General features: G+C 36.9%; 1 protein-coding gene across 1 annotated transcript; it reads left to right on the top strand.

Moving 5' to 3' along the window:
- Window positions 1-6,902: 6,902 nt before the first annotated feature.
- Window positions 6,903-9,271, top strand: LOC111019247 (SWIB/MDM2 domain superfamily protein). The gene is made up of 2 exons (XM_022295592.2): window positions 6,903-7,380; window positions 8,966-9,271. The coding sequence occupies exons 1-2, from the start codon at window positions 7,207-7,209 to the stop codon at window positions 9,092-9,094; spliced, it is 303 nt and encodes a 100-aa protein (XP_022151284.1). The 5' UTR covers window positions 6,903-7,206; the 3' UTR covers window positions 9,095-9,271.
- Window positions 9,272-18,093: the final 8,822 nt, after the last annotated feature.

Raw genomic sequence — 18,093 nt, 5'->3', positions numbered from 1 at the left:
GAATCTACGGGTCCCAAGACATCGGGATATCATATTCTTTTGGATATAGGATATCTTCTTTTGAATCTAAGGGAAATCCGAAGACCATTAGGATATCTTTTTCTTTTGAAGTTCTAAATGTAGAAAATAGGGATTTTTCTCATCCATAACATTAGCCCTTACTCTCAAAATACATAGTATTAATTTTGAATCTTTATCAAAAATTAACATATATTTATGTAATGTGTCAATATACATTATATACATTCCCTTATATAATTTGAACATTTCAAATTATTTCATAATTCTTGATCCTCATTTTACCCATTGTGAGCTAGCAAGGGAACCTAATGAACTTATAGATCAGAAGCTCTAACGATGCGAGATTAATCAGTCAAGCTTATTAACCGAGTTAATCAACATTCATTAACTGTAGGTCACTCCACCAAATACATGCAACTGCACTCCTCACTGTAGAATATTTTTGTATCCACGGATGTACGACCATTAACGACAAGTCAATCCTTCACGAGTGCTCGTAACTCTAGATGGGTCAAAGTACTGTTTTACCCCTGAGTTACATCTTGCTCCTTAAATACTACTGCTCATTTAATGAACAATCTGGTTATGTTTCTACAAATAAGCAGAAGTCCCTCTCAGCTAATGAGAGGGTGGAGCCCCTTGTTCAAGTCTCAGAGTCAGTATATAAGAGAACACTCATCTATTTCCCTAAAGTCGGGAAGAAGTGAATTTCATGTTGCGTACTTATGTTGCTAGCTCCCAACTTGGTCTCGTCCCCAAAATGGTAGAATCATTGAGTCGGAAACCCGGGTCACGCTTACCCATACAAATCAAAGGACGATCCCTTATAGGCAGGAGCCCATAACTCGTTCAGGATTAAGATCGGGTTACCTGGTCATCCTATGAGATAACAATTTATTGACTGATGGTGTTAGAGCCAATGATTAATTATTTCGCGGTTCGGTCTTATACAAACTCATTGTATAGGATACCTCCATTCGCATGTCTCTACATGAACGACCTGGATAAAATTGTTTGTAATTATTACTATTACAAAGTGGGTCGTATCCATAGTATTATCAGGATAAAGTATCCAACCTTATCCATGTACTATAGACCATTTAGGTTATTACTGGAACATTATCCACTTATATATCGAATATATAATTTATATATATTGTATATCAATTATATACACTGTATATTAAATATATACTGTGTATCAAATATATACTGTTCCAGTTAGATTAAATAACCATGGATCTTAGTTTATTGGAATACGAGTAATGCAAAGAAATGATAAAATAACATTTATTAATAATAAATAAAATTTTTACAAATTACAAACTCATGAACTTAAGGCACTAAACCCAACACCAAGACAGATCCTGGATGATATAAATCGATGGATTCCTAAACATGCTCCGGGAGAAACGAGTCAACAAATCCCATAATGGAGAAAGCAACTTGTTGAAGTTCCAATGCATCCAGATGACAAACTGGCTGCTGTGAAAAGTCAAAGGAATGTATCGGAAGCATCACCCCTTCAACTAAGTATAGAATGAAGTCATGGTCAAGCAAGTAGAAGAGTTATTAAAATATAATTACGAGAAATGATATCAAATATTGGGGTTGTTCCATAAAAATGTTCGGCCCATGAACAATGAAGTCTTCGAAAACCAAACAACAAGTACTCTCAATATAGACGTATAGCTTTTTATCAGTGCTTATTGTCTTCTATTTTTAGAGCGGGTGTTACTATAGGAAGACAAAATATGACTCGATAGGTGCATTACATAACTGGTCATGGCCCGATCATGACCCGATCGAGGACATGACCAGACTCCAGGACATGACCAAGTCCAAGGCATGACTAGTCAAAGCATGACCAAGTCTCGGCCGAACAAGTCTAAGCCGACCAGATCTCTTCTATCAACAAGGTCTCTTCCGTCGACCAGATCCGATAACTGCACGACAGCAAAAGTCAGCAGCACACAATAGGAGGAGCAACCTGAAATCGATCAGGTCTCAAGAAATCGTGCCCGACAAAGAAAAGTCACATAGCCGACACGAGCAAGCAGAGAAAGCATAGGAGCTTAGTAAAAAATGGAAAGATAGAAGATGTGATCCTCCGAAGATAATTGACCAAGTGGATTCACCGCTTGTGGAAGAGAAAGTCCCTTTTAAGTTCAAATTCTCTGCTATCAGACAATATGACGGCCAACAAATCCTATCGACCACCTGGACGCATATAGAGAATGGATTGACATCTACAGAGTGATAGATGCTATCAGGTGCAGGGTATTTTCATTCACATTAATCGGCACGCCCTACGTCCAAGTTCGACAATTGAGGAGAAAGTCAATTTCCTTTTTCAAAGAATTGGCCAAGGCATTTGGAGGACGAAATAAGAGTCAACTTGTGGCCCAATTTCTTACCATAAAACAGAAATCAACGAAGAGCCTCAAAGAATGTGTGACTCGCTTCAACAAGAACCTTTGGAGAGGTATACCTCAATGACAATCTCGCTCAAGCAAATCGTGATAAGAGATGAGAAGCTACCCAGATGGCTCGAAAAGATGGAAACACCATCTTAAAGGAAGATATTGCCTCACTCGCTAGAGTCGAGGCCACCCAACACAAGAATGTCATGATCTAAAGGAAAAAGTGAAAGATCTCATCCGCAAAGGTCACCTCAAAGAATTTGTTGAAGATTCCAAGGTAACTTCCAACAACAACCAAAGCAACAAAGTTTCCCACCAGAGAGATAAGGATAATGTTAAGAGGACCTATAGGATGAGAATCTAGTAGAAAGAGAAAACCAAGAATAAAAAAAGAACAAGTATCACAAGAATGCTACTACACTACCTTGAAAAACAACTAAATAAAATATGGAGTTTCTACTTCACATGATGGCAAGTTTATGGTTTAAATTCTAGTGATTATGAAAGTTTAGGTTTAATTTTATGGTAATTGCATATTTGGTAGATCGCATAATTTAGGACTGGTTTTTTGGTAAATGCATATTTATCAAAGTCAAATATTATGTTTCCAAAGATACTTATTCGTTTATAATTAGAATAAGCTTTTATCATTTGAGATTTAATTAGTTCTTTATTACTTGAGCATTTATTTTTTATTCTAAGCGAAAAGCTAGTTAAGGAACTCGAACTGGGACATATCTAGAACAAAGTCTATAAGCTAGAAGCCAGTCAGTGAAACCAAGTAAGATTAATAGTAGATTAAGCCTAAATCATCAAAAGAATCCCAAGGGTATCCAAAAAAGCATGTGTATAGGCCCTGCAAGGTTAAAACAGAAAGCAGGCGGGCCAAACCACTCAACGAAACCCAAGATATAAAACCATTTGGTAAAAAGCCAAAATAGGTTCTAACCCAAGGGTATTGATTAAACTTAGGGTATAAAACCATGGGCAGAAGCCAAATAGGTTAGAAACCCAAGGGTGTCAACTAAACTCATGGTATAAAACCATTGACGAAAGCCAGATAGGTTAGAAATCCAAGGTTGTTAGACTAAACTCTATGGTATAAAACCATAAGCAAAAGCAAAATAGGTTAGAAACCCAAGGGTGGTACAGCTAGCCCAACTAAACGTTGGATCCCAAGGTCGAAATCTAAGCGGTTAAAACTAACTGTATAGCAGAGCTCAAGAAACTTGACTGCAGCTAACTACGATAAAAGGGTATGGTGGCTAAGTAGGTCAACCCGTGAAATGACAGTCAACCACGACAAAAGGGTATAGGGGCTATTCCACAAAATAGCAATTCGTGGAACGACCAAGTGACAAGTACTCTCAATATAGAAATTTTAGCATTGAGCCAACCAAGTGACAGAAGGGAAAAGAGGGCTCGAGAGAAGTAAACACAAACGGATGAGCCAGGAGTCAGTGGCCTGGGTCTTCCACGACCTACCCAGGGTCGACGTTGAGCATTACCCAGGGTTGACAGGACCTCGGCATCTGTTCGATTTTGCGAATTTGGTGAGATCCACGTAGGTCAAATTTCTGCATCAACAAAGAAAAATTGGATTCATAATAAAATTATAAGTTAAAATTAATGTGCATAAAATGTACATTAAAAATTGGTTTTAATTAAATATGTGATATTTAATTAAAAATTAAAAAATTAATTGTTAATTATTTATCTATTTAATTAATATTTGGATTAATTAATTAATTATTAATTAGATTCATAATTGGTAATTAAATATACTAATTATTAATTAAATTAATTAATTGATTTTAATTATTAATTTAATAATATACAACTTATTTTAGTAGGGGTGTGGGGAGTTATGACATAAATAACTCCCAACGTCATTTTTGGATAAAACCTATAGAAGTTGTTTTGCAGGTTGCTAAGAGAAAACTCTCTCTCAAAATTCTCGGAAGCTCTCAATCTCTCTCGGTTCCCACAAATCGGTTCCTCACTGAAGTTATAGTACGGAAGATCCCCTGGAGGTGTCACTTGGGTCACTTTGGTTTAAGTGTGGAGAATTTTACTTTTCTAGTTAGTGTTTTTTAATTTCAAAAGGATAATCTAAGAACATTGTGTTACTGCTTTCGCTCGGGATTAACATCCATCAACAAGATGCTAACTCAGTACCATGTGAAACACGTTGGTCAAGAGGCATCATCAATAGTGGAGTTTTCATGGCAGTAGTAACCTCGTTCTGACACACAACAGCTTGTAACATATCTGGATGTGAAATTATTGACTGGTTGAACAAGAACGGAATTCACAACAGCTGGATGTGAAATTGATGATGATTGAGAAGGACGTTGATTCCAAGTTTTATAACTTGGAGGATAACTATGAAGCTTGTAACATATGTCCACAATATGACCTCGTAAGCCACAATGAGTGCAATAAGGACGCTCTCGTCATGGGCCATGCGTGGAAGTTGAACCAGTAGAAATAGTCGAGGGAGTAGCATACACAGCAAGAGCCATATTTTGTGAAGAAAAAGAATTAATTGAACGTTGTTGTTCTTCCTGTAGGAGAGAAAAATCCTTTGTTCACAGATGGAAGAGGATCCAAGCTGAAAGAAGAGATCCAGTGGGTCATGGAAGAGTGCCATCGATGAAGTCGAGTTTATTCTTCACAGATAAACCGATCAACATAGATCTGCTCCAAGACATGTAGTTATTCTCGGTAAGAAGTTCGGACTAAAGCTAAACCTGTGTTATCATTGTGATGGAGATAACAGGGGTTGGTGTAAGCCTCTAGAGCAACAAGAATGGTGGAAGAAGAAGACGTACTTGATGGACTCAGAATTCGAACGTCAGGAACAACTGGAGTCTGATCAACCGGAGTAACAATATCATCGACGACCATGACTCTATGATGAAGAAAGAAAATGCAGAAACGACAAAGAAGTGAAAAAAAATTAAAAGCTCTCTAATACCATAATAAAACCGAAGAAGTGAGAAAAAATTGATTCTGTACTTTCATTCAGTATGAAATAGCATGTATTATACAAGAAGATGCCAACTTAAAATAGTATACTGACCAACTAATTACAATCTAATTAGTAACCAAAAAATCAAAACTAGCTAATTTACAATCTAACGAGTAACCAAATAATCGTAACATAAACAAACAAAAATCACAACTAACAAAATCTTAATGATTTTTTGTCCACACTCTGAGAGTATTTGATATACCACTAATATGTTGAAATATATGTTTATTATTTTTAATTAGTTAGCATACTTAGTGACGTGTGCTTGTTTTATCTATTAGGTTGTTACTTTTTTTACTTGTACTTATATACAGTTAGGATCATTATGTAAAATAGAAAATTGTTAATAAATAAACAATTTCTTTTCTCCATCTAAAATGGTGACAAGAGATAATATATAGAAAGAGAGGTCAAATTGGAATTGAGAGAGATACTGTAATAAAATGATAAATAACGTGTGCAACATACGTGTTGCTCACTAGTATAATTAAAAGACAACCGCTTTTCCTTTGGAAACGTAGTTAGAACTTAGAAGACCTCGATAACATTGAGGCAAATCAACGACCTCGCCATTTCTCTTCAAACTTCTACAATGATATAAGTTTTGAAATAGACTTTTTAGGGTCTGTTTGGTTAGAAATTTGGATTCTGTTTTTTTGTTTTTAGATTTACTAAATCAAATGGATCAAGTGAATACACAGGATTTTGGAGATTCGTTTTAAAAATGGGATTCTATAGTAGAATTTCTGAAAACGATTTTTTTATGTTTTCAGTGTTTTCAGATTTAGAATTTAAAATTTGTAAGATGTAGAATTACATTAAAAAGATAAAAACTTTGATAAATATTATAAACTCATTTTATGTCCGTTAAAATTAAAATAGGTAAAATATAATAATTCTAAATTATATACTCTTGTAAAATAATAATTATACAAAATTGATAAAAAAAATTAATAAATTAATTAATATAAGTTTACGTTAAACTAAATATTTAGTTTGTAAATACTTATAGTTTACAAATATATTACTAAGCATACCTTGAACAATGTTTTAAATTGATATTCAATTACAAAATTTGCTACCCAACAAAAATACTGAAAATAAACAATACAAGATTTTTATTGAATCTCTTAAATTTTTAAATTTATGTTTTTTTATTACCAACCAAATGCACCCTTAACTTTTCATAATTAACTTCCTTTTCCATGACAACATGGACAGAGTATTTACTTTTTAATTAAATCTTAAATGTAAGGTTTGAGAAATTTACTTTAATTATCTTTTTTCCTTAAGTTTCGAGAAGCCAAATCTATCTTCAATATGGGTCCCCAAATTTTTGAGAGATTAATTGAATTTTTCAAAATAAGAAAAGAAAAGAGAATTTAAAGAAAAGCCCTAAAATCCTCTCTTTTTATGAGGTAGCATGACATCATATCTGTTCCTCTTCCAAAAACCCTAGCCCCTAAGCCTCCTTTTCCCACAGCGCCAGATTTGCAGCCCACGACAGAGCCGACGCGTGACCTCCAATCCAGCGGCGGCGAGCGACGATGGCGTTGGCGCTCCCCTCGGCGTGGCGACGACCAGAGTCCGACGACCCATAGCGGACCTGCGACGGCACAGATCCACAGCACCACCCGTTGCGCGTTGAACGACGGTGGCTCAAGCCCAAACCCGCGTCGATCCGAGTAAACAATTTTTCCGGTTGGAGGATTAGGCGACAGAAAAATGCTGCCACAGCGGATGAAGATGACCATTACAGATAACCCAAAGAAGCTTGCCAACTTGATTGATCTTTTCAACCTTCCTTCAACTCTCAGAGAGTTTGTGGGACAGTCCCAAATTTCTCGCCTGGGCTGTTTCATGCGTGTGTGGTCTTACATCAAAACCAACAATCTGCAGGTTCCTTTTTGTCTCATTTTATGGGTTTTCTGATTAGTTTCAGATACGCATATTGATTATATTGCTATGCTGTTGACTAGACAGATCACATATGCTCCCATTTATCAAATTTCCTCCTACATTTAGAATAGTACTGTTCATGGATTCTAAATTGTATAATAGTTAAAATATAGTTTATGAGAAGAGGAAAGGAGCAATCAAAGAGATATAGAAAGACTTGTATGAGAAGGACCTCAAGGAATCTAGGATTCATGTACGAGAGTAACTGGAATTAGAGTAAGGACAGATATCATGCAACAACTAGACAATTGAAGATAAATCTGAAGACCCAGAATAATATAGGATCTCTTGAAATCGAAGTTATGAGATTTGGAGGGAGGGGGTCAACATTCAAGACAAAATACAGTTAATAAAAGCGTCTTTTCGAAATGAAAGATTGTATAGGCTGGGAAGCAACTTTGGATGGTTCCAAGAGTGAATACAAGACTTGTCCTGAAGAGAATTTTATGAATTTTTTGAAAATAGGTAGACAAATTGAGATGGCTCTCTATGAACTTCTTGATCCACTGAAGAGAATTTTATGAATTTTTTGAAAATAGGTGGACAAAGTGAGATGGTTCTCTATGAACTTCTCGAAGTGCCTCTAGACACAATGGAAGTATCCCAACCTATGGAGAGGCGCCCAAATTGACTCACAACGATCTTATGCCAAAGTATTAGACACTAGAGGGAAGCGCCAAAGCACTTTAGCAGTTTAGCTAGAAGGGTGACATTTCTTTTTGTCAAGTTCTCAATGCCTAACACACCCTTGTCACACAACTTAGACATGACCTTCCTCCTCACGAAGTGAGATCCACTTCCTTTCTCAATATTCAACACTGTCCCACGAAATGTTGCTCATAATACTCTCAAGTTTGGAAGAAACCAGAGACTGAATTCCAAAAAAGGAGAGAGAGGAATCAAGAATGCCTCCAAAACTGATTGGAGTAAAATTAACCTCCCACCCCTAGAGTTAAAAAAATTTTTTTAGGAGATCAGACGCTTTTCTCATTTTTCATCTCAGGGTCACAAAATGAACAAAATCATTTACAGATGAGACCTAGAGGTCTCAGGTCATAGGCAACGTAGGAACCTCACACAACCCACCAAATGAGCCCACCTCTCAAGCTTGGCTGCTTCACTATTAATAACAACTAACAAACACTTCTCCTTCCTCATTTCAGGACCAGAAATGATTTAAAAAACCTATAGTCTTATTAAGCTCATACAAACCATTAATGTTTAAGATAGATGAACTCTATCCCTCCCAACAAAGACTTCTACTAAACCTTTATCCATCCCTTGTCTCGAAATATGGATGTGCTTGATGTTGCTTGCAAAATCAATGTTGTTTATTGCACCAGTTTGCAGTGCACATTGAGACTGTTGCACTGCCATATAATACGATTTCGGGAAGCTAGAAGTTTTTGAAACTTTAACGAAGTAGCAGTTGTTTTCTAAATGTTATAAATATGTTTTCTGCTGACCCGTAAGTGGCTTTCTCCATTCTGATTAATGGTTATGGATGTGTACCTTTCTTGTCTAGGATCCGGGCAACAAGAATGTGGTCATTTGTGATGAGAAGTTAAAGAGTATATTGCTAGGGAAGCCCAAGGTTGAGCTTGCCGAACTTCCTGCACTGATTAAATTACATTTTCCCAAAACCCCAAAGTGAGTTATGCCTGTAGTTTGACCTCCAATGCCTTCCCGAATGATGTTGTCATGTTGTCAATATTTAGAATGTTTAGCCACAGATTTTTATCATTCTCATATCAGGTTTATTTCACATATATTATCAAAAAATTATTTTGCTCTTACAGAAAATATTTATTCAGCCATCTCAGTTTAAGTATCTTCTTGTGCCTCATGCCTTCTGAATAATGGTATTTGTCTTCACTTGATTTTACCGTTTCTGGATTTTTGTGCATGTTATTTCACTTTCATCTTGCTATGCGTTTTCCATTTCCTCTCACTAATTCTCTCACTGCTGGTCTCATTTCATCTATATGGAGCCTTTGTGCTAATGAAAAGATGACTGATGATTCTCTTGATCATTCTTGGGTTGTGAAAGGGTTTGCATTACATTTACTAGATTTATAGCTAGGCTAAAACCAACCCCAAAGCCAAAATTTTTAGAACCAGTTGAACTGAGCCAATCACCTGATCAAATCACCCAGATGGATAGAACAGAAATGATTGTCATTTTTTTTTTGTTTTAACTTTGGAAAAAACTTGAACCAAAAGGACAGTTATAGTTCAATGTGTTGTATACACTGTCCCTAGTTTTGCTGTCAGGGTGGTGAGGGAAATGTTTGATGTCTCCTAGTGTAGCCTTCTGTTATTGAGAAAGCCATTATCTATCATCTCTAATCTCTATATCTCACCAAGAAATGATGTTCTCAAATAGTGTGCGAAATATGTGTATAGTTTTTGTCAAATTATATTTCACGTCTATATTTCATTAGCACTTAGTTGATAATTGTTTACTTGTATGCTATTTCCTTCTAAATTTGTTTTCTCACTAAATTGCTATTTAGACTAGCCTTCTATCCATCCTCAAATGTAAGAAAGAATTTTATTCTTATCATTGAGATGGCACCAAAGACTTGATGTTTCTTTTGATTCACCTTCATTATTGATCAATTTCGTACCTGATCATCATTGATCAACCCTAGCTACGATTGGTCTGAGATTGATTTTGGTGGTGTCCAAAACTGATCATCGTTGGTTAACAAGTTCTTAATGAAGAATCGTGTCTGGGCATCAATGATTACTTCAATTTGACTTGTGAGCAAAGTTTCTTGGTTGTAATCAGTAATGTGGTCTCTCCTTATGATTTTTTGGTGAGATTTCTGTTTGGTATGTTTCGGTCTTGTCTTCTAATAGACATCAATTTCGGACACCACCAAAATCACCAAAAAAGCTCTTATGGATGAAACTAACAAAACTATGGCTATAGAAGGGGACTTTTGAGTTATAGGTTGGATGGAAAAAATTATCTCAAGTGGTTTCAACTTGTTCAAACATTCTTGAAAGGAAAATGGAAGTTGAACCATATACTTGGCTATACATAAGAAATCACCATATGATTGCATTATTACTATATTTTTTCCCGCGACATATTTTTGCGACAATGTGCTCTAACCAAGTCTAGAGACGTGTTTGCCATGACATACTATGTGGTTCACTAGATTAGTCACATCTAGTCTAAATGGTAGAGATAGGTCATGTATTAGATTAGTCACATCGGGTTGACCTAGTGTACAATCGATTGGCAATTATGGCCTGATCATACGTCATGGATTGCATTTAGTCTACGTGGCCTTTCCACATGATGCCACACGTTGGATGTTGGAATTTTCTATATTTATAGTTATTTGTGTAAATATTGATCTATGGTCTTTAATTCTTTCTGTATCATAGTAGGTCTTTCTCCTATTTCCTTTAATAAGTTTTTCTACTTTATAAGAAAATTTAGGTTACACATTTGTAAATAGTAGAATATTTTTATTCTATCAAATTTAAGATGGTATTATAGCAAGGATATCCTTGCTTCCTCTGCAAACTCTAACTGCACCTTTGATCAATGCACCCTACTTTCAACGTGTATCTTTATTTTTGAAGTGAGGACCTTCTATTGTGTTCATGAAACATCCCTTGCCTACGATTCTATATCCGTACGTACGCTCACACCATTTCTGTCCGTTTGCTGTTTGGTGCCTGAGAACTTCAAATACTCGTGATTTGTTCTTGGGAACCTCCATTGGATTCATCGTCGTCATTGTGTCCATTTCGTTGTGCAAGTTGATTTCACTTCTGTTGGAGCTCTTGCTGTCCACATCGTTGAAAATTCAATTTTCGTGAAACATCACTTTTTTCCTTATTCCAAATTTGGTTGGGTGAGTAATTGGTTCGGTTCTCCAATCGATTGGTCTGATTTAAAATTTGTTCATTCTGGTTTGGGTTCGTGTTTTTGTTCAAAATTGTTCCTTTCTTTAAATTAATCCAAGTGTTGCCAAACAATAATACATGACTTAGGTATGGAGCAAATTAATCTTTTCTTGAAAATTGCTACTTGATGAGATTCCTCTACCTTAAACGAAAAAAGGTTGTGTGCAAGCACCTATGGCCATAAGTAATACAGGGAAAAGAACCTCTCTACTTCCTACAGGGAAATTGTGCTTTTGGTTGTTTCAATGCCTAAGGTAACCACTAGTCATATGTCTAGGTGTGATTACTACAAACTCATCTTCTTTTATGGGTCATTTATGGGTCAGAGAATCTATGTCTAGGGTCATCTTTTGTGTCTATGTCTAAATTACATCTCATATTATCTTCCTATTAATCACTTAACCAAACCCTTTAAGTATTAGACTTCATTTTAGTAAAACTCCTTAGCGGCCAACTTAAGAAATTGCTTGAAAAAGTATGTTGAGGAGTTAATGCAGCGCTTGGACTTTTTCTCCCATGTTAAATTTAACAAATTTTTCTGAGGCATTTCATAGAGAGGTTGAAAGCTAATTTAGTTCATAATAAAAGTGTGGAAATTACTCAGACATAAAAGAAATTCTTGCCATTGAATGAAATTGAAGTTTAACAAAAGTACGAGTGATAGCTTAACCTTCTCTTTCAAGCTTGAATGAAGTTAAAACTAGCTAGAAAGCGTTTAAAAATGAAAACAAGAATGAAGTATAAAAGAATTTGAAGTTGAAATGAATTTAAACAAAGTTAACAATTGAATTGCGAATAAACCAAAGGTTTGAAAAACATAAAACTATAAAGAAACAAGAACAAGCTAGTTTCTAACTAAGAATGAGGACTTTGAAAAATCATAAAAGGTAGTAAAGATGAGATGATTTTTACTGAGGAAGCTCTTCAATTTTTAGGCATGGAGGTAGTTGCAACTTGCCACCAAAATAGGAGTGGAGTGAAGCAAATTCTGACCCTAATAGCGCCGAATTGAGTGGGGGAGCTGACTTTGAAAATGTCTTATGTGCCCTTTGCATCAAAACATGCGTGTCATTAAAAGAAAAAAAGTATTAGATGTTTTACTTGCAATTTGAAAAATCATAAGTTTCTACTGAGTGTTCCAACATCTTTTACATGCAATAACAATATGGTCTAACCAACTTTTAACAACGTGCAATCAAATTATTCTAACTAATGGGAAGAAAAGCATCATGCATAAAAAACCACCTTTGAACCTAACCTTGATAAGCAATCACACCTCAAACTAAGGTATTTGCTTTTTAGCAAAAACAACAAATTCAATTCCAACATACAATGTACTAAGACGTCAAAAGCTAAACTTTCCTATTCCTAATCTCAAGCCAAGTTATCATAATCCATTCTTGTTTTGAAAATAAACATATTTCTAAATCCAAAAACTTGTTACGATATTAAGGAATTTGAACAGTTTCTTTTTGTTTAAAAAAGTTTGCATCGTAAAGGCACGAGGATTTGGTTACTAGCCCTGGAGGTTTCTAGCACACTATTATCGACGTTCCACCACAGCCACATCTAGAGGTCCTAAGAGAATAGCTTATCCATAACATATCTATAGTGGATGTCATGAGGTTACACTATGTGCAGCTATTACTTCAAAGCTGCTTTTTCCCCTCAATCTAAACTACATGAGTGTATATAGTGAGACTTGCAATTATTTAATGGCATTTTCTTGCCGCTCTATTTTTTACAATTCTTATCTTTCTCTCACTTATTTATCTTTTCCTATTTTCTCACAAGCAAGCAAGGACTCTTTTACTAGATTTGATTTTTTCTTTTGCTTTTTTTCCTCTTAATTTGCAAATAACTATTTTTCGTTGAAATGAAGAACAAAGTTTGAAATAATTTACTGGTTTCACATGGCAGCAAAACATTTTATGCTTACAAAAGCAAATATGCATCTCAGCTAAAAACAAAAATTATCTAAACAAAAGAACAACGCTAACACAAAAGAAAGATAAACTATCCAAACATGTTCAACAAGAAGAACTAAAAGCGAGAAATAAAAGGGTAGAAGGGGACTCCCCTAGTTATCATCAGAAAAGACGGGTTGGTGAGAAGAATGAAGATTAGCCTTCAGATCGTCTAGAATTGAAGGGGCAGCATCTCCAAATATTACTGGAAGGAATTCACAAGTTTCAAAATGGCCAAAATGCGGGAGTATTTTTGCTCCAAATGCTTGATACTAGGCTCGTAGGGTCGAGGAGCTTCAGATGATCAACGAGATTCCATTCTCCAAAAGCCGTTGAGGCGTATGAACGATTAAGAAAGCGGGACTTTTTTGTCAAAAAAGGTTTCCAGGTGGACCTATGCCCCCGTTCATCTAGAGCGTTATCGACAACAATGGCTGGGCATACTTCTACGCCCCACCTGGGCCCTTGCTCCCAAGACTAGTGAAGGAATTCTATGCCAACCTCAATGTCGACAACATTGGGAAAACGGTAGTAAGGGAGATCGAAGTAGACTGGAGCCCATAAAAGATCAACAAAGCCCTCTATTTTCCCTCCAACCATGCTGCAGAGTTCAACCAGATGCTCGAGTGCCCTACTGAAGAGTAATTTGCTCATGTGTTGACGATTGTCACTCATCTAGGAGCATCCTGAAGCATCACAACAAGAAGCCAGTTCCTTCACACTTGAAGTCAATACACGGCTCTATTTCTTGAAGAGCCGAATCATGCCCACAATGCATGATTCATCCGTAACAAAGGAAAGGGTACTGCTCCTAACATGCTTGATGAAGGGTATGAGCATCGATGTCGGCCAGCTCATCCACAGAGAAATCGCTAAATGCGCAGCCAAAAGAATGAACTACTTGTTCTTCCTGAATCTTATCTACAAAATGTGTACGAAGAGTAACGCTTTGGTTGTTCAAGATGAATAGGTAGTGACAGAGAATCGGTTTATCGACAAGCCCCTACTCGACTAAATGATGGCCAATGACATCTCCTATCATGGTGCTATTCCAATTGGGACCATCATTTCATGATGGCCACTAGACCCGAATCTCGACTGAGCTCAAGTCCATGGTGGCCGCCTTAGCTGAGCAAATGACTGCTCGCGATACTGAACTCAAGAGCCTTCTAGACCGCCTGGCGAAGTCGGATGCTCCAACATCATCTGCCCTGCACCATACAATAGACTCACTATTGTAGCATAGCTCCAATTCGGCAAACGATGAAGCGCAGCAGGGCAATGGCTCCGAAGTGGAGGAGAGCGAAACTAGCTCTATATAGCCAGTGGCAGTCCCTCCCTCATTCTTCGCATCTTTCTAGACTTGGAAACCCAACTCACCAATCACCAACCAAATCAAATAAAATCTTTTAATTTCTACATTTATTTTTCTGCCATTTCAATTCAGGATTTTAGATTTCAATTATTTTACTTTCTGCAAATTCTCGTTATTATAGTTTAGATGTTAGGATATTTCTCTAATCATCATGTCCCGCTCCTTCTATTTTTAGCGTAAATTTTGATAGTAATATGATGATTCTCCATCTGCTATGTTGTCTCTTGTGTTTTCACTACTAGAAGGAAATAAAAGGGCAAAAGCAAAGGTGAGTGAAAGGAGGCTTGAGAAGTGCGTTGCTAGGTGAATTGAAGTTTTTGAAGTGAAAAGTAGGAGGATGCTAGTGTCGTACGAAAGAGTCTTTGGTAGAGTTGGAATAAGGGTTTAGCTGCTCGCTTGAGGATGCTTTTAGAAAACAGATTCATAGACTTAGTTATGTGTTGGTAATAGGTGTGAAAGCAGAAAGTAGAGTTGAGGTAAGAGGTATTCTCATTGGATGCAGTTTTTATCATATTTCTGGGACTATAAAGTAATCTTTCTTGGGGACAAGCCAGTTTTAAGTTTGGGGTGTGATAACTCTAGAGTTATCACACCCCAAACTTAAAACTTGCTTGTCCCCAAGAGAGAGTATTTTGCGGTCTAATTTGTGTATTATTTGTGTGGAAATGTGAGAATCCTTGTTAAAAGACCATAGAAAACAGGAGAAATCATTTAGTGAGGTCCCTAAGCTATTAGAATTCTTAATTTCCTCAATTGGAATGAATTATGCTTAATTATTGATGTTTTATGTAAGAATGTAGAATTTGTTAAGGACAAGCTAAGTGCTGCCAGAGTGTGAGGGTGTTGCTGGACCGCGACTAGAAAAGGCATTTACGCTGGAGCCTAAAGTCGCTCGGATGTCCTAGCACATGTGACCGCGCAGTAATTCTCTACATCTGTTTTTCACCACGTCCGTACAGCTCCTAGGGGGTGCCCTAAATTTCAAGGACCCGATATATAAGAAAAATATACCCTAGCCGCAAAAAGGGGGAACAGAACAAAGATCCATTATGGAAGCATCGATTTCAAAGAACATTCCCTTCACCATCTTTTTCATCGAAGAAGGAGCTGAAGATAGTGGTTGCTTTCTTGTAGGTCTCATTCTGCTTTTAAGGAAGCTTCCAGCTCTCTGTTATCTACTTCAACGATGGAGACTGCTTATTTCATTCCCATTTCTTTTCTGTTTTCCATTATGAACTAAACCCCACCTTCGGGGGGATGAACTCACTGTAGCCTTGTTGCAGTTGTATTTTAGTGACCTTAAATACTGTTTTAATAGAAGTGTTTTTATTCTTCCATCTCACTGGATTTATTTAGCTAACTTATTTAGTGTGTTTGCTTGCTTGAGGCTCGAGAGAGTCCTTGTTGAGTATGGTTGTTTCTATTAGCTCTAGATTCCTCCTCTCTTTGTGAGTACTTAGGGATGAGGTTCACCCTACTATGCCTATAGATTGATTTTATTGCTTGTTTTGATTACAACGGGAGTTGGGTTCAGGCTGTTTAGGTATCTCGGGAGAAAACCATAACGGTTTAGGCATTCAGTATTTTTGGATTGTTATTGCATAGCTAGCATTAGGTGAAAGCAACTGAGTGAAATTCCCCTCAATTTACATCCAAATTGTTTCTTCCTGGTAACTTGCGTGTTCTCTGTGTTGGATGCTCCAAAAGTCTTACTTAGAATTCTCTATTGTGTTCTAATCTGTTGTTTTCTATTTTATATTCAATTTAAATACAACACTTTGATTAAACCATTTTTATTTTCTTTTTGATATTTTGAAATTGTTAAAATCAAAATCTAGTCTAATTCTATTAGGAGACGACCTTGTTTTTATACTACAACTGGTTATTTAGTGTATAGGAATTTTCTCCTAGTTGTGATGAAGCAAACATGCGCCTACCCTCGCCCGCGTGCTCGCCCTCACACACACTCGCTCGAACCTCACGTCAGCCCCATGTTGCACGCGCTCAGCCTGCAGCTGACCTCACAAGACAGCATCCGCTTGTTGCACATGCCCTTGCCAGCACCCTTCGTCAGTCGCTTGCCACTTGTCGCCCATCTGTTCATGTGCACACCCTTTCATTGTCGGCATAACACGCCTGCGCGCGCCGGTTTACCCTTGCCCATGCGCTCGCCTCGCCACACTTTGCACCCAACGCCCTCACCATGCCGCCTCATCCATGTGCCCACGCCCACGCCACAACTCTCGCGTGCGTGCCTGCTCCTACCGCAACCCCATGGGTGCCCCTGACTGGCGTTTTGCTGAACGCACGCACTAAACGTGGTAACAATTATATAGATGCAAGCGCACACCTGTCAGAGTAATATAAAATGGATGGAGTATCCAAGTATCGATCCTTAAGGACTTCTAAATAATTTCCAAACTCTAAAGTTTTAAAGAATAATGAATGTTGAAATGAGTGATTCTTGTAAAATGGGAAGTGGTCACAAATAATGGTTTTGGATTTGGGATTTGGACTTATAATGATAAAACCTAGCCCGAATTACTTCAAGTTAGCCAACAAAGAATCAAGGATATGCTAAGAACGATATGCATTTTACTTTAGGAACCAACGACTACGTTTTTCACTTGACTTATGTCTAAGCAAGTTCAAAGTCCTAAGACATTCCCTAATATGTCTATTATGAGAGATATCTTAGTTTTAGGATGGAAATAGTCGCAACCTCGGGTTAAGGTCCTATGTCTAGGCTACTTAAGCGGAACCCTTATGTTTAAGGCGCTCCTCTCCTCGGTTTAACCACTCAACAATGCAAATAAGCAACCTTTTCAGTATTGACTTGTTAAGACTTACAGTGGCCTTCTCTAAATCCTAACTTTTTGGGAAAACATGTTGAACAATGAATGGAAAGCAAAAACACTACTTCTTAGCAACCCTTATTAGAAATAAAAGGCTAACTATCCATAACCGGGCTAGAGACGGGAATTTAGAAAGACATATTGAAGAAAATACAGCAAGTAAAATGGTTGAAATTGGAATGCATGTGTGAACAACAAAAGTTAACTAACGGAGAGTTTTTATCGGGATTGAGAGCTTCGCCCTTCTCTTTCAAGCAAGGGGGAGTGTCACATGCTCTTTCCTCCAAAAACACAACTCTATTAACTAAAAATAAAGTAAAGGCAAAGAGAAGAGAAGCAAAGTGCTAGATTTTTATATATTTGAATAAGTAGAAAATAACTAAGTACAAATGGAAACAAAACAAAGCTCAATAAAGGAATGTAAAGTACTCGGGATTTAAAAACCAAAAGCAACTAATGAAAGCAATTCAAAAGTACTTAGAAAGCAACAAAGAAACACTAAAAATGATCAAGAGAAGGAAGCAAG

This window comes from Momordica charantia (genome assembly GCF_013281855.1).
Source record: "Momordica charantia cultivar OHB3-1 chromosome 10 unlocalized genomic scaffold, Mcharantia_2.0 BLBB01000010.1, whole genome shotgun sequence".
NCBI classification, from domain to species: domain Eukaryota; kingdom Viridiplantae; phylum Streptophyta; class Magnoliopsida; order Cucurbitales; family Cucurbitaceae; genus Momordica; species Momordica charantia.
This window is presented reverse-complemented; position numbering and strand designations above follow the sequence as displayed.

Excerpts from the sequence above, each read along its gene's own strand:
- LOC111019247 (XM_022295592.2), top strand. The coding sequence starts at position 7,207 with ATGCTGCCACAGCGGATGAAGATGACCATTACAGATAACCCAAAGAAG. Across the intron at positions 7,381-8,965 it reads TCAAAACCAACAATCTGCAG|GATCCGGGCAACAAGAATGT; the intron begins GTTCCTTTTTGT and ends TTTCTTGTCTAG.